At 52.6% G+C, this 22,528-nt stretch overlaps 1 protein-coding gene across 1 annotated transcript in view; it reads left to right on the forward strand.

The window, feature by feature from the left end:
• Positions 1-19,677, forward strand: part of PACS1 (phosphofurin acidic cluster sorting protein 1) — an 86,832-nt gene extending 67,155 nt beyond the window's left edge. The window contains exons 16-24 of the mRNA XM_015419634.1: positions 1,997-2,151; positions 5,054-5,164; positions 7,368-7,470; positions 9,353-9,395; positions 14,502-14,544; positions 15,774-15,909; positions 16,700-16,926; positions 17,920-18,039; positions 18,915-19,677. Of these exons, the coding sequence (XP_015275120.1) occupies positions 1,997-2,151; positions 5,054-5,164; positions 7,368-7,470; positions 9,353-9,395; positions 14,502-14,544; positions 15,774-15,909; positions 16,700-16,926; positions 17,920-18,039; positions 18,915-19,027 (1,051 nt within the window). The 3' untranslated portion in view covers positions 19,028-19,677. The remainder of the gene's footprint in view (positions 1-1,996; positions 2,152-5,053; positions 5,165-7,367; positions 7,471-9,352; positions 9,396-14,501; positions 14,545-15,773; positions 15,910-16,699; positions 16,927-17,919; positions 18,040-18,914) is intronic.
• The last annotated feature ends 2,851 nt before the right edge of the window (positions 19,678-22,528 follow it).

Raw genomic sequence — 22,528 nt, forward strand, 5'->3', positions numbered from 1 at the left:
TTATATTATATTATATTATATTATATTATATTATATTATATTATATTATATTATATTATATTATATTATATTATATTATATTATATTATATTATATTATATTATATTATATTATATGCTTATATTATCTTCCTCAGATAATAGGAAGTATTTGAAATGGATATGTGCTGGTGTTGTTGCAGGGCCTCTTCATGCATTATATGAGAGAGAGGTTCCTAGTTTGCCAATGTGTGTCATTGTGGGCCAAAATAGACAGGACGCAAATTGTGGATCAAAGTAAAATGTGTGCTCACACAGTCCCATTTTGGCCGCACAGGAAGGAGGGAAAGGAGGCTTAACTCTTCTACTCGCACTGGCCTTGCAGTGTTCTTGTTAAGAGGTTTGTAAGGGGAAGAATGTCTTGTAGAAACCTGTCTTTTCTCTTTAAACTGCTTACAAAAGGATTTTAGTTAGCCAAATTGAGTTAGTGGGATGAAGAATTAAATCCCCCCCTCTGTTTCCTGATCAGAGTCATTAACTGTGCTTGTGGGCAGTGCTCCCTCTAAGCGGAGTTAATGTGAGCTAGCTCACAGTTTTTTAGCCTCCAGCTCACTCATTTTTGTGTTAGCTCAGGAAGGATCGCTCCAGAGCAAACTAACTGATGCAGTAGTCAAATCGCTCGCTCACAACTTTAAATGCCAGTAGCTCACAAAGTTGAAATTTTGCCCACAAGACTCCACAGCTTAGAGGGAGCGTTGCTTGTGGGCTGTTTACCTTTTGCAAGCAGGCAGAGATCCACGACCTTTGTTTCTTCTGTTTTGGCCCTGGAACGCGTAGAGGGGAGACACGGGCCCGATAACCTGCGGCACGCCTGCATTTTGATGGTGCAGACAGTGGCCCCCGAGGGCACCTTTATTGCTCGTTCATCAGACTTGCTTGGCCTCCACAGACTGCAGGGATTGACATGGTAACATGGGATGGACAAGACGAGAGCTTTGTCATTCCTGCAGTGGGAAAAGGGGGTCATTCTCAGTGGAGTGGAATTGGAGAACTGGCAGCCTTGCTCGCTATATCGGGCTGAACTTACCTGTCACGGCGAATGATCTCAAGGCACTCGATGAAGCAGTGTTGTCAAATGCAAAATGGCTGAAGGCCTGCTCAGTGCCCAGCTGAGAGGCTGTTGGGAGTGCCCATAAACCCTTCTGAGCCTTCTAAAAGGATGAGTTGAAGAAGAAGAAGAATCACAGAATGATAGAATGTTAGAGTTGGAAGGGACCTTGCAGGTCATCTAGTCCAACCCCCTGCACTCTGCAGGAGCATAGCTGGAAGATAGCCCTACATATCTACAACATACCCGAAAGATGGTCGTCCAGCCTCCGCTTGAAAACGTCCAGCATCCACTACCTCCCGAGGCAGACTGGATTTATACCTTGCCCTTCGCTACCCAAAGGAGTCTCAGAGTGGCTTACAAACTCCTTTCTTTTCCCCTCCCCACAACAGACACCCTGGGAGGGAGGTGGGGCTGAGAGAGCTCTGATAGAAACTGTTCTTTCTCATGAACAGCTGTGCCAGAGCTATGGCTTGCCCAAGGTCACACCAGCAGCTGCGAGTGGAGGAGTGGGGAATCAAACCCGGTTCTCCCAGATTAGAGTCTGCACATTTAACCACTACACCAAACTCCCCTTGGGAGGTCTGATTGTGTTTAGTAAGGCTTCTGTGTGAGCACCTGTGAAGATCCGTGACTATTGTGAATCTGAAGTAAGGGTCGTTGAGCTCTCCCACTACAATTCCTCTTCTGTAAGGGGGGGACGGGGGGGGAGTACCAGGCCAGATAGTGTGGGCAGTGCACGTAGATACCGTCTGTACATCTTTCCGTGCCAAGAGGTCCCTGCTGCCTGACTCCTGGCATCAGGCCCGGTCTGGCTCTTGAAGAGGCAGCACCTTCCCCGCTTTGCACAGGCTGATGCTGGGAAGGGCTGAGCCAGGCTTCCTCAACAGCCCAGTTCCTTTCTCTCCAGCTGCAACTGCAACTCCTCCATGCCACGTCCGGTGAAGGTGGTGTCCGTGGGCGGCCAGAGCTACCTAAGTGCCATCCTGAGGTTTTTCGTGAAGCAGCTGGCCAACAAGACGTCGGACTGGCTGAGCTACATGAAGTTCCTCATCGTCCCTCTAGGTAATGGGGCCAGTCTGTCTGGGTCTCCAGGGCAAGCTGAGTGGCTAGTAAGCTCAGCACGGGTCACACCTGCGCAAAGGAGCAAAAAGATCATGATATTTATTGTATTATTGATTGGTTGATTGATTGATTTGCACCCCACCCTTCCTGCCAAGGCAGGCTCAGGGCGGCTTACTTAAAAATAGCGACAGATAAAACCACAATATCAATGTCAGCATAAAACACAACATAGTCACTAAAAACAGTTTGTATGGCGATGGCGGTACAATAGTAGCAGAGGACATAATAAACATACAGGCAGTGGTAGATTTCCCTGTCGGCATGCTCAGGCTGGATGATGATATTGGCACAGGGCCTTAAGATAGTAAAGTGCGGCTCCTGGCCTAAAAACCTGGCGGAAGAGCTCCGCTTTACAGGCCCCGTGGAAGATGAGTAGCCGTGTTTGTCTGTAGCAGTAGAAAAGAGCAAGAGTCCAGGAGCACCTTCAAGACTAACAAAATATGTGGCGGGGAGGAGCTTTCGGGAGCCACTGCCCACTTCTTTAGACTCTTACTACTAAAGGAGCAAAAAGATGCCGATGTCAATTTTTCTATATATTTTTTTTAATTTAGCAGGTTTTCTCTGTTCTTTTGGGCTTTTAATGTTTACCTATTTTACTTGACCGGTCTCAGTGACGTGGATTGTCTTTTTGCTGCGGATGCTGCTTCCCACTTTGGCATCTGTGAACAGTTTTTGTTGCCGAGGATGGTTTCATTTCAATCCTGTCCTGATCTGTGGCCGTCTCGAACAAGTCCCTGGAGAGGTGGCTAGCAAACCCAAGGAAATTCCCCGCCGAGCAGAAACATTTAGCCCGGTCTCTGCCCGGGACTGTCCCCACCTTAAGCTTGACACGACAGGCTTCCCTGCTTCTTCCAGATGGCTGGAGGGGGGGCCCCTCTGCCATGGAATACGAGTCCTAATGTCTTGGTTCAGGGCGATCGCGGTCAATGTTCCCTCTAAGCTGGGGAAGCTTGTGAGCAAAAATTCTATTTTGTGAGCTACTGGCATGAAAGTTGTGAGCCAGCAATTTGGCTATGGCATAAATTAGTTTGCTCTGGAACCTTCCTTCCTGAGCTGAGACAAAAATGTGTGAGCTGGAGGCTAAAAAACTGTGTGCTAGCTCACACTAACTCAGCTTAGAGGGAACACTGATCACGGTCAGAATGTTGGAGTGGGTCTCGCACAGGCCGGTGTGGGGAGGGCTGAGCCAGGCTTCCTGAACAGCCCCGGTTTCTTTGTCTTGAGCTGCAGCTGTAAGCGGAGTGGGACCCGGGTTCAGGAGGGACGGGATAAAATTGGATCAGTGGGTATTTCCAGAGGGCAGGAGATTTTCAAGGTTGTGAGCTTTTGAGACTCCGAGCTCCCTCCGTCGGAGACGCTGCCAAAAAGGAATTTCGGACTCTCAAAAGTTCATACGTTGAAAACCTTCCTGGTCTCTCCAGGTGTGCTGCTGCTGGACCTGAATTCAGCTCTCTTGTAGACCGGCAATGCCCTACGGAGGAGCCATCCTTAACGACCGCCTTTCTCCCCCCCCCCCCTCTAGTGGCCGTATTGCCAGGAGGGCCAGGCCCTTTGCCCTGTGCTTTTCCAGCGCTTGTTAACACATCGCAGAGCAGTGCATCGTTAACTACCTCTATGCACTGGATGTTTCCCTCCCGAGGCGTTAAGCGTCATTTTGCACTCAGTCTCTGTCTATCCAGCGGAGAGCAGCCACTTCCGTGTGCTGAAGACGATGCCTTGCTGAGAGCTGCAAAGCCTCGATCATTAGGGCCAGTTTCAGTTAGTGATGGGGAAATTTTAGTATGTTCATACCTTTTTTTTAATCCTGCCTTTCCTCCAAGGAGCTCAAGGTAGTGTGCATAGGTCTTCCCCCCTACACACACTCACTTTAGGCCACCAGTGAGCTTTCCGGCTGGATTTGAACCCAGATCTCCCTGCCCCTAGTCTACTGCTCTTAGTGTACCAGCCCTGGCTCTTCTTTAATTTATTTCCTTCATTTACGCCTCTCCTCAAGTTGGGGACCCAAAGCAGCTTGCATCCTTCTCTACTCCTCCAGCTTATCCTCACAACAACCCTGTAAGGTAGATTAGGCTGAGTGTGTGTGTGACTGGCCCAAGACCACCCAGCGAGAGCTTGCATGGCAGAGTAGGGATTCGAATCTGGATCTCCCGGATCCTCGTCTTGACACTGCACCACGCCGGCTCTCAGAACTGGCAAATCTGAGATCTGAAGACCCTCCTGTTTATTTGGAGGCTGTTTTGGTTCTGGTCCACGGTAAAGGAAGTGAGGCAACGTTAAATATGAGCTTCCCTCTAACAGCGATCGGTAGCTTTTGTTGATGGTTTGCGAGGGATAATGAAGTGCAGAATAGATTTGGAGAGATTGAGACTTTTGGTGAGGAGAAAAAAACATATTTAAATCTGATTCATTTAAGACCTCTAATCACAGTCTTTAACTGGTGGAGAGCCCCACTTGTGAAAAGCCAAGGTAAGGATCAGTATTTTCTCTAAGCTGAGTCAGTGTGAGCTAGCTCACAGTTTTTTAGCCTCCGGCTCACACATTTTTGTCATAGCTCAGGAAGGATGGCTCCAGAGCAAACTTGCTTGCTCATAGAATTTTTTACTCACAAGACTCCACAGCTTGGAGGGAGCATTGGTAAGGATTCTCCTTCACGGTGCTATGAAATAAAGGGGGAGCCCTGGAAAATGTCGGGGTACGTGGGATTCTGCAGCTAAGGAAGGGATGGCCCCTGTCCCCAAAAGGTATGTTCGGGCAGCAGCCGTTTTTCTGCCTCGTCGTGGCGCTTGATTGACAGGGCTTCCCAAGGCAGCTTGCAGAAAGAACTTGATCTTTCCCTCACCAGGTTCTCACCCCGTGGCAAAATACATGGGCTCCGTGGACAGCAGATACGGCAATATGTTTCAGGACTCTGCCTGGAGAGAGCTTTTCGGTAAAGCTGAGCCCCCTGTAACAGGTAAGGAAGGCGGTGGTGGTGGTGAGCATACAGTGGGGTGGTAGAAAGATAAAATCCTTTGAGTAAGCCCTTTGATAAAATTCTGAGTTTTGTCTTGCCAGATTATGGGCTTTACTCTTAATCTGTGTCCCTGTTTCACCTAAACCAGAGGCAAACATCACCAAGGTTCCCCACATGTCTGCACGGGGTCTTTGGTTTGGCACAGTGTTCCAGCTCGGCAAGTGCGGTCCTGTCTCAGCCTCCTAGCTGGGATTCCTTGGGACGATGCCGCTGGTGCTGCCGGTGCTTGAAAGCAAGCAGTACAGGACCAGCTAGAATCAGCCGAGCGCAGTGGGGGGGGGGGGGGGGTGGCACTTGGCTCCGGAAGCTCACGTGCCCAGTGAAGCGTCGTTGGGGGACTGCTGCAGCAAACAAAGTGATAAACTGGATTTGTTGACTTTTTTTGGTGTGGGGGGAGGATAATAGCTTTTAGCAGCAGTTGCTGCATCAAGATGGGGCCCACGTTTCTGCCTGCACATTCTCCTGTAGTCCTGAACTCTGCCTTTGGTGTCCTTCCCCTCTGTCTGGGGAAAGGGGGGGGTCCATACGCCGAGGACAGAGCCACTGCCTTGCATGCAGAAGGTCCCAGGTTCAGTCCTGGAATCATAGAGTTGCAGAGTTGGGAGGGGTCCTACAGGCCATCTAGTCCCACCCCCTGCTCCATGCAGGATCAGCCTAGAGCATCCCTGACAAACGTTTGTCCAGCTGCTGCTTCAAGACTGCCAGCGAGGGGGGAGCTCGCCACCTCCCGAGGCAGCTGATTCCACCGTTGCACAGCTCTGACTGTAAAGCAGTTTTTCCTAAGATCCAGCTGGTACCTTTCTGCCTTTAATTTTAAACCCATTCTTGTGAGCAATGTTCCCTCTAAGCCGTGGAGTCTCATGAGCAAAAATTCTACTTTGTGAGCTACTAGCATTAAAGCTGTGAGCGAGCGATTTAACTACTGCATAAATTAGTTTGCTCTGGAGCCGTCCTTCCTGAGCTAAGATAAAAATGTCTGAGCCAGAGGCTAAAAAACTGTGAGCTAGCTCACACTAACTCAGCTTAGAGGGAACACTGCTTGTGCGTCCTCTTCTCTACGGCCGATAAGAACAGCTCCCCGCCCTCCTCTAAGAGGGACAGCCCTTCAAATACTTCCAGAGAGCCATTTTGCCCCCCCCCCCCCAGCCCCCCCTCCTCCAGACTGACCATGCCCAAGTCCAGGGGTGGCCAAACTTGCCTAACGTAAGAGCCGCATAGAATAAACATCAGATGTTTGAGCGCGGCAAGACATGAACAAATATGACACATTTTCACTGGGGAATATCCAAATTTGCTTTTTATTAACATTAAAGGAGACTACCAGAAATAATAACAAAAGTGGTAAAAGCAGATGTTGATAATGGTGTTTATTTGTCCAATGGTAATTTGTTTGCTAATGATTATTCAGCTTCCCCAGCCGCCCTGCCGGGAGCCGCCCAATAGATGTGAAAGAGCCGCATGCGGCTCCCGGGCCACAGTCTGACCACCCCTGCCCAAGTCCCTCAGCCTTTCCTCGTAGGGCTTGGTCTCCTCTGTCACTTCCAGTCAAAGAAGGGATGTTTGGTAGGTGCCAGAACAAGCCTGAGCTACGTTGCCCATCCGTCCGTCTGACTTTGGTACGGTGGCTGGATGCATTGGCCAGGAAGGGAACCGGGAAGTGAAAACAGCCCTGGAGCATGTCAAGCTGAGCAACCCCTGCACTGCTACTGGCCGGCACTTCAGGGGCCGCTCACCTCGGCAGCACCAACAGTGAGCCTTAGCTCACCCGTCACTTCCTCCTGCAAGCTGGCCGCAGTATAGGAGGAGACACTCGGTGAGCTGGCACCACCAAGAACCACTGCCGATCCAAGGCCGGAGCCGAACGGCCCCTGGGGCGCTGGGAGAGAATTGCTGGGCTTTGGCTCTGCTTGCTCCCGGCCACCAGTGGCCCGCCGGGAAATTTCCATGTCCATTAAATGGCCAGTCCACCCCTGGCATCGGAGCTCCTTTCCGAGTTGTCGCCTCTCCAGCGTGAAGGTCGTTTTGCTCCTGGGCCAATTCCAGCGCCACACGTGGCTTTGAGAGCCTGAAATCCTCCCTCTCCCGGCCTGTGGCACACTGAGGCCTCAGCGCCCTCTTCCTTTTGGGCTGTGTCCTCCTCCAGAGCCTTTTGACGTGGTCGGCCGGATCATGCAGTACGTGAGCGGAGCGAGCGTCACCCACCAGCTGCCCGTGGCCGAGGCGATGCTGACCTGCAAACACAAATTGTGAGTCCTTTTCCCTCCCTCGTTTTGATTCAGAGGGCTGAGCTGCACTTGCACGGCTTCGGCCAGTAAGGTTGGAAGAAGCCAGCGCGGGATGAGCCGCGGTAGCAGGACCTGTGCTTATTACAATCTCGCCGTGGACACTGGGTGGCAATAGGTGAAAGCCGTGCTCTCATACTGTGAGCATAGCATGGCTTCCACGAAGCCGTTTGTCAACGTCTGCCCTCTTCCTTCCCCAAACAAAGCAGAACAACCCTGACCCCAGAACAGAGTCCTGGAGCAAAGGTTTGGGACTCTGTGACCAGGGGAGGGTAGAGGGTGCTGCGCGTTCTTTGTTGCCCTTCCCGTCACAAGATGGTCCAAGAACCAGATTTCCATGGAAGCCGTTAGCGCTCTCTCTTCTAGATCAGGGGTCCCCAACCTTTTTGAGCCTGTGGGCACCTTTGGAACTCTTGATACCACGTGGTGGACGGAGCCACAGCATGGCTGCCACAGGAGGTGCAGTTAGCCAGAAGAAGAAGAAGAAGAAGAGGTTGGATTTATACCCCGCCCTTCACTACCCAAAGGAGTCTCAGAGCGGCTTACAATCTCCTTCCCCTCCCCACCACAGACACCCTGTGAGGTGGGTGAGGCTGAGAGAGCTCTTGACAGAAACTGCTCTTTTTTCAAGGACAGCTCTTATCAGAACTACGACTTGCCCAAGGTCATCCAGCCAAGTGCGAGTGGAGGAGTGGGGAATCAAACCCGGTTCTCCCTGATTAGAGTCCGCGCACTTTAACCACCACACACAAACTGGCCGCTGCAGCTTACCTTCAGTCCCTCAGTGACGATCCTTGAGCCGTGATCGCAGCTGCTGCCAAAGCAACTATTTAAAAAAATCTGCACAGCCAATTAAATCTCCAATGGCCAATCAGAAGCCTTGCTGGGCAGAAGCCCCACCCACTTCGTGAAAACATTTGGTGGGCGCCAGGAAAGGTGTTGGTGGGCACTATGGTGCCCATTGGGCACAGTGTTGGCTACCCCGTTCTAGGTAAAAGGTGTAATGAATGAAATGTTCTTAGCCAGTGCAGTGTAGTGGTTTAAGAGCGGCGGACTCTAATCTGGAGAACTGGGTTTGATTCCCCTCCCCTCCACATGAAGCCTGCTGGTGTGACCTTGGGTCAGGTACAAGTACTTTCAGAGCTGTTCTCTGAAGAGCAGTTCTCTCAGAGCTCTCTCAGCCCCACCCACCTCACAGGGTTTCTGTTGTAGGGAGAGGAAGAAAAGGAGATTGTGAGCTGCTCTGAGACTTCTTCTGGTAGTGAAAAACGGGGGGGAAAAACCAACTCTTACTATTATTGTTGTTGCTGCATATAAAATTCAATGCAGACCAGTCCATTCAGTTGTCACTTTCTGTTCTGGCGAATGTCTGGTTTAAGTGGCGCTAATTTATGCTGCTTGCTAGATACCTTAGAACCACTACATTACGATGTACAGCTAATTCTTGTTCTGTGCTGGGACGTACAGAATTAAAAACCTACTGGGGCTATTAAGCCCTGATTTTTCACTGAAAGTTCTGGAAGGGATGCAGCGGAAGCGGCCCAGTCAGAGCCATTAAGGAAGGAAGGGCCGATTTCTCTTGTCTGGCTGTGTGGGTCTGGGAGGCTAAATTAAAGTTTCTCCGTCGTGGCTTCTGCGCAGTACCCAGTGTGTGGCTGCACAAAAGCCTCTTGATGGGCGTTAGTGACAGGTAAGGGCAGCTCTGTTTCCCAGCTCATTTTTCCTCATCTTAATTAAGCTAAAATGGGAACGAACGTGGGAAGCCCTTGCCCTTTCCATAGCTTGTCTTTCTCTCCTGCCTTTCCCACGGATCGGATTTTCACTGCTGTTTTCTTTTCCCCCACAGCCAAGATGAAGATTCGTACCAGAAGTTCATCCCTTTCATTGGGGTAAGCGGGTTCTCCATTTCTTGACTATTCCGCTCCTTAAGATGATCTTAGTTAGCAAAGGATGGGGTTGCATTTAATAGATAAAAAGCAATCAGTTGGGCTACAGTTAGTAAATAAAATCATGTTGTCGGAAGGGGAGTCTGTGTTTCTCTGGTCTGCGTTCAGAGGAACCCATTGCCAAGGTTTCATATCTTAGGATCCCTCTTACCTCCATATCAGTAGGTGTAATGTTTTGTCCCCAAAGTACTTATTCCTTAAAAATTTCCTCAGAAGCTTCAAGGCGTCATCTTAAGAACCCTTCATGAGCACATGTATCTGCCTTATACTGAATCAGACCCTTGGAGCCAGTTTGGTGTGGCAGTTACGAATGGTGGACTCTAATCTGGAGAACCGGTTTTGATTCCCCACTCCTCCACATGAAGCCAGCTGGGTGACCTTGGGTCAGTCAAAGTTCTCTCAGAGCTGTTCTCTCAAGAGCAGTTCTCTCAGAGCTCTCTCAGCCCAGGGTGTCTGTTGTGGGGAGAGGAAGGGAAGGCCATTGTAAGCCAGTTTGGTGTAGTGGTTAAGTGCGCAGACTCTAATCTGGGAGAACCGGGTTTGATTCCCCACTCCTCCGCTTGCAGCTGCTGGATGACCTTGGGCAAGCCATAGTTCTGACAAGAGCTATCCTTAAAAGCTATTCTGTCAGAGTTCTCTCAGCCCCACTTACCTCACAGGGTGTCTGTTGTGGGGAGGGGAAGGGGAAGGAGTTTGTAAGCCGCTCTGAGACTCCGAGCGAAGGGCGGGGTATAAATCCAATCTCCTCCTCCTCTTCTCCTCCTCCTCTCTGAGACTCCTTCAGGTAGTGTAAAGCGTGGTACAAAAACCAACTCTTCTTCTTCCATCAAAGTCAGTATTGTCTACTCAGACTGGCAGTGGCTCTCCAGGATCTCAGGTAGAGGTCACACCTCCTCATGGTCCTGTTTTACTGGAGAATCCAGGGATCGAACCTGGGAAAATATACACGCACACACACGTGTATATGTTGTTGTTGTTAGCCATTTTGTCGTGTCTGACTATATACACGTGTGTGTGTGTATCTATATATATGAGACAAATGCTTGGTGATCTAATCAGATATGCAAGAAATGCTGTCATTCCTCAGTATCCTTCTTTTTATAGTGTGCGAGGCCATTGGTCTCTCTGTATCGGAAGAGGGAATTACATTAGGGAAGGATACGCAGCCTTTTTGAAACATTCCGCATCGAAGTGGACTGCCGGGAGCCATCTTATCTGCACTAATGTCCCCCCCCCTCCTTGCAACCTGCCCGCGGGTAACGGCAGCTCTGACAAACGGCTTCCGCCCTCTGATGGTGAGCGGAGGCGGTGGCCAAAATTCAGATGCGATAATGTTAAATCAGACCCCATTTGCCGGCGCTAAATTTAGCTTCCCGGATCGAGCGCTTTTGATGATGGACTTGGCAGTCGGCCCAGCCGGAGCCCGGCTGCCGGAGAGCGGCGAAGCCCCGGACAACTGAAAGCGGGGCCTCCTGTGTCAATCGCCTCGCCATGGCGTCTCCTCTATCAGCTTGGTTCTTTTTTCAAAATACTTGCTTGGCTTTCCCCGAAACCAGGCAAAGACCCAGACAGAAGGGCAGCGAGACTACCAGAGCTGTGATTTCCTCTCTGTGCATCCCTGCCAACCTGACGCGTTGGTGCATCGAATGCAACCCGTGATCTGCGTATGCCCACTTGAGATGGTGGTTTGGGCTCTTTTTGTAGCAGGTACTCATTTGCATATTAAGCGACACACCCCTAATGTAGCCAATCCTCCAAGAGCTTACAGTAGCTCCTGTAAGAAGAGCTCTGTAAGCTCTTGGAGGATTGGCTACATTAGGGGGTGTGGCCTAATATGCAAATGAGTTCCTGCTACAAAAAGAGCCCTTCACATGACGAGTCCTCCTGAGCCACCAGTTAGGTATTCCGGTGTAACTTCAGAACCTGGTTAGAAGAGAGTGACCAAGTGCGGCATCTGCACAGGGTTGCTGACTGTCCGTCAGGCTTTTATTTTTGCTTCCTTGCTTTTCTTCCCCGGAGACTAGCAGTAAAGGGTCTGAAACACCAGCAGCGCGGTGATGGTTCATAGCATTGGCTCCTTTTCCTTCTGTACGCTCTCTTCCGCCCTCACAGTTCGCCTTGCGGCAGCCGTAAAACACTTGTGCAAATGGAACCTCTGCCCCTTCGTGGAGTGGCACAAAAGAAGGGGCCCCTGTGCAGAGAGCCAGTTTGGTGTAGCTGTTAGGAGCGCGGACTCTAATCTGGGAGAACCGGGTTTGATTCCCCAGTCCTCCATGCAGCTGCTGGTGTGACCTTGGGTCAGTCACAAGTTCTCACAGAGCTGTTCTCGAAAGAGCTCTCTCAGCCCCACCTACCTCACAGGGTGTCTGTTGTGGGGAGGGGAAGGGAAAGGAGATTGTAAACCTCTCTGAGACTCCATCAAGTAGTGAAGAGCAGGGTATAAATCCAATCTCCTCCTCTTTTCTTCTTCGTCCTCTTCCTCCTCCTCCTCCTGATCCTTGAGCCCTGTTTATTGCAGTCACTGAGAGAGGCAAGAGAGAAGTGTAATGGTTTGAATGGCTCCGAGGGAAAGGGTCGTCTTTCCAGTATCCCATTGTTCCAGCATTGCCTTGCCTGCTTCTCTGTGCTGCTGATTTGGGGAGTGGGTGGGTGAGTGCCATCTGGAAGGGACTTCCCCAAACCCAGTGCCACAGGTGACTAAGGGCAAAGACAGAAAGCGGGGAAGGGCCGTGGCTCAGTGGGAGAGCCTCTGCCTGGCATGCAGGAGATCCCAGGTTCAATCCCCGGCATCTCCAGTTGAAAGGACCAGGCAGTAGGTGATAGGAAAGACGGGGCCAAGAGAGCTCTTTCAAGAACAGCTCTGTGAGAACTTGTGACTGACCCAAGGTCACACCAGCAGCTGCATGGAGGACTGCGGAGTCAAACCCGGCATGACACCCCAGAGAACCACGGCCAGTCAAAGAAGATAAGACTGACTCTGATGGACCAAGGGACTGATTCAGTAGAAGGCAGCTTTGTGTGTTCATCTCAGTTTTTGTTGTCTCTGGTGTTAGGAATCATGGGGGGGGGGGGGGGTTTCTCCTGTGGTGTGGTGTGTTTTTTTGGTCATCACCATTTTTTTCTGAAAGCTAAATGCTGCCTAAGGAAAAGGCACTTATAAACAAGAAGATAAAAGTACTTTACCACCACCCCCGTTCCCACAACACCCAACCTGCTTTGCCATCACACCAAGCCGCTCCCCTCCTTTTGTTCCGTCTCCCCTCCCAAAGCAGTGCTCCCTCTAAGCCGTGGAGTCTTGTGAGCAAAAATTCGACTTTGTGAGCTCCTGGCATTAAAGCTGTGAGCGAGTGATTGGGCTGCTGCATAAATTAGTTTGCTCTGGAGCCCTCCTTCCCGAGCGAAGACAAGAACTTGTCAGCCGGAGGCTAAAAAACTGTGAGCTGGCTCACACTCACTCAGCTTAGTGGGAACACTGCTCCCAAGTTGTTCCACAAGAGACATGATGCAAAAGGTCTTCCTGCTTCCTGGCCCCAGAGGAGACAGGTGTTCCTGCAGCTCACGGGCTTGGCCACAAGGTAAACGTACAGCATGCCAGCCTCTGGGGGCCACTCGAAAAAATATGTGTGTTCTGCTTTGTCCGGGGGGGGGGGTGGGGTAGATTTTTTTTGTTCCAAAGAAACTAGCCGCTCTGGACTGTATAAAAAGGCACTGGGGAAATCTGAGTCAGCCCGAGCCAGGCAAGAGAGAGTGACTCGGCAGCGCTGCGTCCCAGGAGTGTGCCCTGGAGCCACCGATGCAACGGCAGCCAATTAAGGGGAAACCTCAGATGCATTAATCCGCCGAATGCTCTCAAGGCCCCCCGTATTATTTTACACGAGGGAAATAAAGGGGTGTGTGGTTTCTGAGCAAAGCAGGGCCGCTTGAGAGCTTTCAAAAAAAAACCACCCACCAAATACAAAATCCTTTTTTTAGCAGTTAGAAATGTCAGCAAGTATATCTCGGTCTCCCTTGACGACTTTGCCAGGCAGGTTTCGGGGTATGTTCGCAGCCTGACCTTGAATAGAGACCTGGGGTCGACGTAGCACGCTGTGAACTCTGGGGTGGTGAGAAATATCCAAGGAGGCAACTGTCCACACAGCCTTGTGTAAAAGTTATATACAAATTTATTTACACAAGAAGAGAGAAGATGCTGGCGCACACTGACAAAGTGCTTCGCCATGCACACATCCATACGCAGAGAAAAAACTGTACAGTACATGATCACTTATATACAATATGACAACAACCCTCCACCAATCAGCTATCAGTGCTGAGTCATTCTGACTTAGTCTGCCAGCATGGGACAGAACTGGTTTAGTCCAGATGAGGTGACTGTCAAAAGCTGTCAGGTAGCTCAGCTAGATCACCACCTGATGTCTTACTTGCAGCAACCACATGCTGACACCCAGGTGGCCCAGGCAAGCCTGATCTCGTCGGGTCTCGGGAGCTAAGCAGGGCCGGCCCTGGCTTGTACTTGGATGGGAGACCTCCAAGGAATACCAGGGTCACTATGCGGAGGCAGGCCGTGGCAAAGGCCACCTTCGTCCGTCTCTTGCCTTGAAAACCCTGCAGGATTGGCTGTAACTTGCCAGCAAAAAAGGAGAGGCCGGAAGTCGTCGTTTGAATGATCAGGGTAGACCCCCCACTTGTCTGACGTGGGAGGTTTGTTCCGCCTTTGGTTGTGGTCTGCGCTTAAAGCTCCGTTACAGGCAAGGCTCCAGATGGGTAGCCGTGTTAGTCTGTCCGTAGCAGAAGAAAAGAGCTGAGAGTCCAGGGGCACCTTAAAGACTAACAAAATTTGTGGCAGGGGAGGAGCTTTCGCGAGTCACTGCTCACCTCTTCAGATATCTGAAGGGATGGATGGATGTATAAAGGAAAGGAGAAATGAATGAGATCGAGGAGCCTGCTATAGGAAGGGCGGAGGTGTTAATTTCCAGCTGTCCATAAATTATTTGCCATGATTTGTTCCAGAAGGCATTTCACTGTTGGTTTCCCCTCCCTGTGTTTCAGGTGGTTAAAGTGGGCCTCATTGAAGATTCTCCTGCAGCGACAGGTACGATTGCACCACTTGGCTCGGAGCACTGCAGGTTCCTTACGAACCCATCTGGATTCTAAATTGCTTTCTCCCGAGCACAAAGCAGGGCAATTTAGCCAGTATTGATCTGGAAACGGTCGGCTCTGCCTTGCAGAAAGGGAAAAAACAAACCCTGTGCTTTCCTGCCGTGCTATAGCTACAGCTGGTGCGTCTCAAATTGCATGCAGGGTGGCGGCGGCGGTGCGGGCTGGAATATTGCCTGGGGAAGGAAATCCAGCCACCCAGATACCTCCCTGTGTGTGAGGGAAATCCCAGCAGGACCGCCGTGCCCCAGAACACACCGTCCAGTCTCCAGACCCTGGACGACTAGGCAAAAGTGGACATGGGCCACCAGGCGGCAGCCTTGCGGTCTTGACGTGGACTGTCACAGAACTGCCCTGACCCGGATGGCCCAGGCTAGCCCGATCTCGTCAGACCTCAGACACTAAGCAGGGTCGGCCCTGGTCAGTATTTGGATGGGAGACAGGGCCGGCTCACTCACTAGGCGAACTAGGCAATCGCCTAGACCGGGCCGGCCCTTAGGGGCGCCAAGCTGCATCTGACCCCATACTCTGGGAGTTTCTTGATTATTTGTGTTTTTCATTATTCCTAAAATGCATTTATTTTTGAAAATTGGTGGGCGCATGGGGGGGGGGGCCCTCCAGAAGGGATCCTCGCCTAGGGTGCAAAATAAGCTGGGGCCGGCCCTGAGGGAGACCGCCGAGGAATGCCAGGGTCACGACGCGGAGGCAGGCGATGGCAAAGGCCACCTCTGAACCTCTCTTGCCTTGGAAACCCTCATGGGGTTGCCGTAAGTTGACTGTGACTTCATGGCACTTCACACACACACACACACACACACACACACACACACACACACACACACACACTGTAGGAAGGATGCTTGCCCACTGCTCTGGGACTGGATCACAAGTTTGTGTCTGTGTGTGTGCTTCATGTAGGAATGAGATGGGCCTCCAGTTTCATTCCGTGCCCCAGAGAGTAAAGGTCTGGAAACCCACCTGGTGTCAGTCTTGCTTCTTTTCTTGAGTTCCTCCTCCCTGTGCACTCCTGGTGCCGAAAGGCCCACATAGAGAGCCCGGGCACCGATGTCTACATCGAAGCGGCCGTGAACGATGAAGACACGCCTGCCGTCTCCTCTCCGTTCCTCCTGGCCAAAGCCTCACCACGCCCTCCTTCTTTTGTAGGGGAAGGAGACGATTCTCCCGTCATCAGCCTCACAGTCCCCTCCACTTCTCCCCCCTCCACCTCCGGCCTCGCCAGGGACGTCACTGCCACTCCTCCGTCATCGCCCTCTATGACCAGCGGGCTGGCGGTCATGGGGTAAGTACTGAGCAATGCTGCACAGCTGGGAGAAGGGAGGCTTCAGGTCTGCCGGAGAGGGGGGGGGGACCTTCCCATGCTCATGAGCACAGAGGGCCCACAGGGCAGGTAAATGCTACAGACGTCTACACACTGGGAATTACTGGACGTGCTGCTATCTCCTGCTCGTTCAAAAGGCCAAGGCTGGGGAAGCTGTGTAGTGCTCTGGTGAGTGACTAATTTTGCCTGAAGGCCATTTTAAGCAAAGGCTGGGTCAAAAGCCGTGTCAACACCCCTCCGTGTGACTTCCAACAAGTCCCATCATCGTTGCAGCAGACTCCCTGGCCCTCGGTGGATCTCCTCTCCTCTTTCAGCGACGGAAAAGGGAATTGTCCTGACCTAACGGGGGCCAGCCAGTGCTCATCCGCTTCGTTTCTTGCCTACTCAGGAACCCCTCTGTCCTTCCCATCCCCAGAAGCAACCCTGGTAACAAGAAGAGGAAGGAGGTGCCCTGTTTGGTTAGGAGCCTGGACTCTAATCTGGGAGAATCGGGTTCGATTCCCCCACTCCTCCACATGCAGCTGCTGAGTGAACTTTGGTCAGTCACAAGTTCTCTCAGAGCTGTTCTCTCAGGAGCAGTCCTCGAAAGAGCTCTCTCAGCCCCACCGACCTCACAGGGTGCCTGTTGTGGGGAGGGGAAGGCAATCATAAGCCTCTCCGATCGAGGGGGCGGGGGTGTAAATCCAACTCTTCTTCTTCGCAACACAAAGCTCCGTCCGCACTCTCCTCCCCCTCCTCTCCCGCATCACAGGTCCCCCAACAGCCCTTACGGTGACGTCATTGGGCTCCAGGTGGACTACTGGCTCGCTCAGCCCACCGAAAAGAAGAAGGAAGGGGAGAAGAAGGACGCCAGTTCTAAAAACACGCTCAAGAGCGTCTTCCGCTCGGTGCAGGTGTCACGGCTTCCCAACAGCGGGGAGACCCAGCTCTCGGGGACCATGGCTATGACCGTCGTCACCAAAGAGAAGAATAAGAAAGGTGAGTCGTTGCTGGCGGGGGCCAGAGCAGAGGGGCTGGGCCTGGATGGCGGCAGCCGAAGACAGACTTTATCTAGGCTGACAAGGGAACAGGATAGGTACAGACTGTCTCCTCCTTGCAGACCGAACTGACAGCCGTCCTTCGTTTTGTTTAAGACATTTCTATGCTGTCTTTCCGGGGCTGCGGTGGCTCAAGTGGTTAAGACGCTGAGCTGCAGACCGGAAGGTCGGTAGTTCAGCAGTTCGAGACCCGAGTGGTGCCGCGTGACGGAGTGAGCTCCCATCTCTGGCCCCAGCTCCTGCCAACCTAGCAGTTCGAAAGCTAGAAATTGCAAGTAGATAAATAGGTGGGAAATTAACAGCGTTCCTCGGCGTCTAGTCATATGCCGGCCACATGACCACGGAGAAGTCTTCGGACAGCGCTGGCTCTTCGGCTTGGAAACGGAGATGAGCACCGCATCCCTAGAGTCGGATTCGACTGGCTTTCGAGCAAGGGAAACCTTTACCCCTTACCTTTACCTATGCTGCCTTTCCACCCAAACAGGGTCCCCGAGGCGGCAAGCACAAAAGAGCATTTAAAATATATCGGTAAAATATTTAACAATATAGTAATAAAAACGTATGGACATACGAACACAACACAACCAGGGAGGAGGGGCCAGTAAAAGTTGACTGGGGGGTCTGGCAAACAAAACCAAAGAATCTTCACCTGTTAGCGGAAGACAATGACAGAGGGAGGCAGGCAAATCTCCCTGGGCAGGGAGCTCCAAGTTCTGGTCCCACCACTGAGAAGGCCCTTTCTCGGGTTTCCACTTGTCTAGCCTGCATTGTGGCACTTGGTCCCACAGCTGTCGTCTTGGGTGGTGGGCAGCCGCAGCCACCGAGCCTACCGGGGGTGGGGGGAGGTCTTTCCCCCGCCAATTTTCGTCTTTACGCTTTTTACTTGTGAAAGTGAGGCATCTTTATCACAATCAGGTTCTTTCTTCTTCTCCAGTTCCCACCATCTTTCTGAGCAAGAAACCCAAAGAGAGGGAGGTGGATTCCAAGAGCCAAATGATCGACGGGATCAGCCGGCTCATCTGCTCCGCGAAGCAGCAGCAAACCATGCTGAAAGGTAACCCCTTCAGTCTGGGAACTGAGGCCGGGCACCTTGGTGGGGAAGGGCCGTCAGCTGGGAATGACCTTGTTATAAATATGATGTGGCCCGTGCGGAAGAGTGGGATCCCAAGCCAAGCAAAAACACCGGGGAAGCTTTGGCTGTGTGGTTAAGTGTGTGGTGTAGTGGTTATGTGTGCGGACTCTAATCTGGGAGAACCGGGTTTGATTCCCCACTCCTCCACTTGCAGCTGCTGGTGTGACCTTGGGTCAGTCACAAGTTCTCTCAGAGCTGTCCTTGAAAGAGCAGTTCTCGGGAGAGCTCTCTGAGCCCCACCTACCTCACAGGGTGTCTGTTGTAGGGAGGGGAAAGAAGCTTGTAAGCCACTCTGAGACTCCTTTGGGTAGTGAAGGGCGGGGTATAAATCCAATCTCTTCTTCTTCTGTGTGGAAGGCTGCATCCCAGAATAGTCTTGGACATATTGTCATCTGCCTGCTGAACATAGTTCTTTTTTTTCTTTTCTTTTTTTTGTATTTTTGCATTTTTGTGAGTGTGTGCCCGTGTCTGGAAGTCTTGGCTATCTCTGGCAGCTCCTATTGGGGCATGGAGAATGTTTAGGGATGTGGCTTGACAGCCTGCCCCTGCCTGTCCCAGCCCTGGTATTCCTTAGAGGTCTCTCTTCCAAATACTGACCAGGGTCGGCCCTGCTTAGCTTCCAAGTTCTGACGAGATCAGGCTAGCCTGGGCTAACTGGGTCAGGGCCCGAACATGGCATTTTTTGTGTGCCTTTGAAACAAGGCCCTTCGGGTCTTTGGAGCCAGCTAAGTCAGGTGTGGATGGGATCCCCAGCCATCGGACTTCTTCTCCTGAATTCTCTTTCCGTTCCCTTCCAGTTTCCATCGATGGGGTGGAGTGGAGCGACATCAAGTTTTTCCAGCTAGCCGCCCAGTGGCCCACCCACGTGAAACACTTCCCCGTCGGACTGTTTGGCTCCAAGCCGGCCTGATGGCGGCAACGGGGCAGCCCCTCCCGCGTCCCTCATCACTCCGCCGCCGCGTGGCGTCACGCCCGTCCGAGCCATCAGCCAAACCAGCGCCGTCCCGTGGTCACTTCACCCGTGTCACATCGCTGCGTGTCGATCCGGTCTCCCCAGGGAAAGACCGGGCTCCGGTGCCAACAGAGACGCTACATCTTTTTGCCTCCGGCCCAGGAGCTGCCGCCGGCCGCTTTCTCATGTGTGCTGCCACGTCGTGTCGTCGGCTGTCCAGCCTCCCCCCTCCTGTGTCGAGTGAATCATGTTTTGGGAACAGACCCCCCCCCCCTTCCGAGGCTTGGATTCTACCGGTCACGCCCACCACGCACACTCCCTCTACCAAGCTGGTGCATCCGTGTCTTCCTGAAGAATGTCTTAGGGAACTTGTGGTCCACGAAACATCTGCCTGCGAATAATCGTCGTTCACACTCTGCGTTCCAACTTTGCTGAGCCAAGGGAGAGCTACACCAAACTCTCTCTCTCTCTCTAAGTTCTTTTCAAATTCAGCCTTTCCGGAAGCACAAAGCTTGCAGAGGCCACGAGGGCAGTTTTATTTTTCAGACTCAGCTCTGACCGGGCCTTGCCGTGAGCGGAAAATGTTTCTCCCCCCCATCCTCTGTCCCCCCCCCCTTGTGCCCCTGCTGCTGCTGGATACAGAGTGCCAGGCTTGGGGGGGGGAAGGAGCCTTTTACCCCATTCCCGTGCGGGTTCCCACTCCTCACCCGGAGGAGGAAGGGAAGGTGGAGAGGTAGGAAGTGGACCTCGCAGGCAGAACACGTAGGAATCCTTCCTCGCAGGTGCTTCTTAAAACAGAGTCGTCTCGGGATAACTGTTTCTTCCCTGCCAAGTGTCACGTGAGGAGAGCGTCTGGCCCAGTATCTGTCCACCAGCCTCTCGCAAGCCTCGAAGCCTCTGCTTTCCAGGAAAGGCCCCCCGTTGCTAGTGTGGCATTACAGGGGAGCGTGGTGTGAGGGGGGCGGTGGTGAGATGGCCTACCACTTTGGGCAGGAGAGGATAATGTCGCTTGAGAGATTTGAGGTGCAAGGCGTGCTTGGCCACAGTGCCGAGGGATGCGCCCGCTTGCGAGTCCCAAGCCGCGTCTCAGAAGCATCAGACTTCAGCTCCCCCCCCACACCCCTTGAGTGCTTCTCGGGGCAGCCTCCACCACCCCCGTCACACCTCCCCCACCCCACCCCTCCTGCAGGCACCGCAGTCTCTCGGTCTCCCTTTCTAAGGTGGGGAGAGAGGAATCCCTGCAGCCCCATGCCATCGTTTTAGGATTTTTAAAATAGTGGGTCTGTGTCACGGCTCCTCGGGGCGGGGGCCGTCCGTGCCCTACAGAAAGCGAGAGGCCTTGCCAAACATTCCTTTCCCCCAAAGGGTCTGTCGTCATACCAGGAAAAGAGCCGCCTCGGCCCTGAGCATTCCTCCTTGAAGAAGCGAATTGAAAATCCACAGGGGAGGGGTGGGTTGGACCCTCAGCCTCTCGATGGTCAGTTTGACAGAGATTCAGGGAGGTGGGACGGCTGCTGTTTTTTAAAGCGGGGGGGGGGGCTGGTTCTGTGTAGCAAGCGTGCACTCTGAAGGGAGTTTTTGTGTGTTTGACGAGAGCCCTTTCCCCCCCCACCGACGCTTTCTCTCTGCCCTGCCTGTGCCCGAGCACCACTCAGTAGGCCCCGTTTTGTTAAACCTAAGAGCAACAATGCTCCCCGAAGGTGGCACGCCAGGACACAGGACATCCCTGCAACTCCTCGATCGTTCAGACTTTTGCCATCCGAAGGCATCCTAGCACTGGAGGGCACGCCAAGGTCTTTCCTGCCCTCATCCTGTTTTCTGACCAGCAATAAGCAAACCCCGACCTTCAGCGGGGCATGGCAGTAGTCTTCATTAACGTACTTCTGGACACCACAATCTCAGCTGATGAAGCCGCTCTGGACCACAAAGCTTAAAAACTGCTGAACGCTCCATGCAGCTGGGAATGGCTCTGGCAGGAAACGGGCCACGTAGCCCACAGTCGCTTCCCCGGCCGTTCGATTTCTGATATCCCCCAAAATGCAATTCTGTGTGGGGAAGGGGGTGGCGGGAGCCCTGCACACCTGAAAGTGACTTTGTCGGTTTCCGAGCAGTGACGGCGCAAGGAGAGTCACGGCAGGCTTTGCGGTCAGGAGGCAGAGCGGATAAAGAAAGATCGATAGCTCTCGGGTGATGCTCTCTCTCCGCTCCCTAGACTAAAAGAGAATCTCCGTCCTTTTCTTTAAACTCTCTCCCCGAGGTCACGTCCTTTCAGACCAGACCTTGCCTCGAGCTGTTTGTTTCGAACGAGAGGCCACGCACAGAGGCCACGCACGTATCACCGCTTCCTTTTGTTTTGAGGCTAGGAGATCTTTTCTCCTCGCTGTGGTGGTAGACTAGGCCGTAGGCTTCTTTAAAAATCCCTTCCCACGGCTCCCGGCTGCTGGAGTTCGAGCTCCAAGGCACAACTTTGCCTGTCCAACTCTCAGAGTCTCCTCCTGTCCCGGCTGACGTTCTCAGCCCCTCAGTGTGACCCTGTGCAATTGAGACGGTGCCCTTCCGCCGGCACTCCCAATCCCTCGAGGTGGGGGAATCGGCTTTGGTGTACAGTATATCTTCTGTCTTGAATGAGATTCTCTCTCCCCCCCCCCCCTTATGTTTGAATATGGGAGAAATCCACCCTACAACATTCTGGAATGCCGGTCATCCCTTGGGGTGTTGAGGCAGCTGTTTCCCCTGCATGAAAACCGGTGTGCGTTATGTGTGAGTTTGTGCGTCTCCGTCTAGAGCGGGGGGGGGGGTACTTAAGTAAGCACAACTAGGAATATATCTTCCCCCATCTGCTCTGCAGCAGTGTTGTCGTCGGTTCATGGCGTGGATTTTTCTCCTTCCCCTCGACGCGAGGAAATGCTGTTCCTAACCCAGCTGTTCCAGCGCAGTGGTTGGAAGCAAAGCCTCCACAATCCCTGTCTGGGGGGGGGGGGGGGAGAGATTCCAAGGCCCACAGTGAAGCGAACTTCCTCACCTGTTTCGCCACACAGCCAACCAGCCACGCTTCCTCTGCGCTTTGCCAAGGGGCCAGGGTGTGCTTTCTGTGTTGTCCTCGGGCCTCTTCTTTTTCGTGTCCAAATCCCTTTCCCCAAGAGGCTCTCATTTTGAAAGGGGGGATCCCTTCTCTTCAAGCCCGCACGGGTCGTGATCCGCCCTAGACCCAGTGCCTCCCTAAACCCAGTGCCGCCCACCAGCTCTGCCTAGCGACCTGCCTGAAGCATGATGTGCCTCAGTATTTTTTTTCTCTCTCTTTTGCTGCCGCTTGCTTAGGAATGCAAAAATCGGGGGGCTGGCTGTCCGGCATCTGCTGAGCAACAATCCACGCCTGGCATTCTGGGTCACAAACTGCGCGAGTGGGGGGTGGAGAGAGCTTGGCGTGAATGGCCAGCCGTGTTGGCATTTCTTTCTCCA

Source organism: Gekko japonicus, unplaced genomic scaffold, assembly GCF_001447785.1.
Source record: "Gekko japonicus isolate JY-2015 unplaced genomic scaffold, Gekko_japonicus_V1.1 scaffold1188, whole genome shotgun sequence".
In the NCBI taxonomy this organism is placed as follows: Eukaryota; Metazoa; Chordata; class Lepidosauria; order Squamata; family Gekkonidae; genus Gekko; species Gekko japonicus.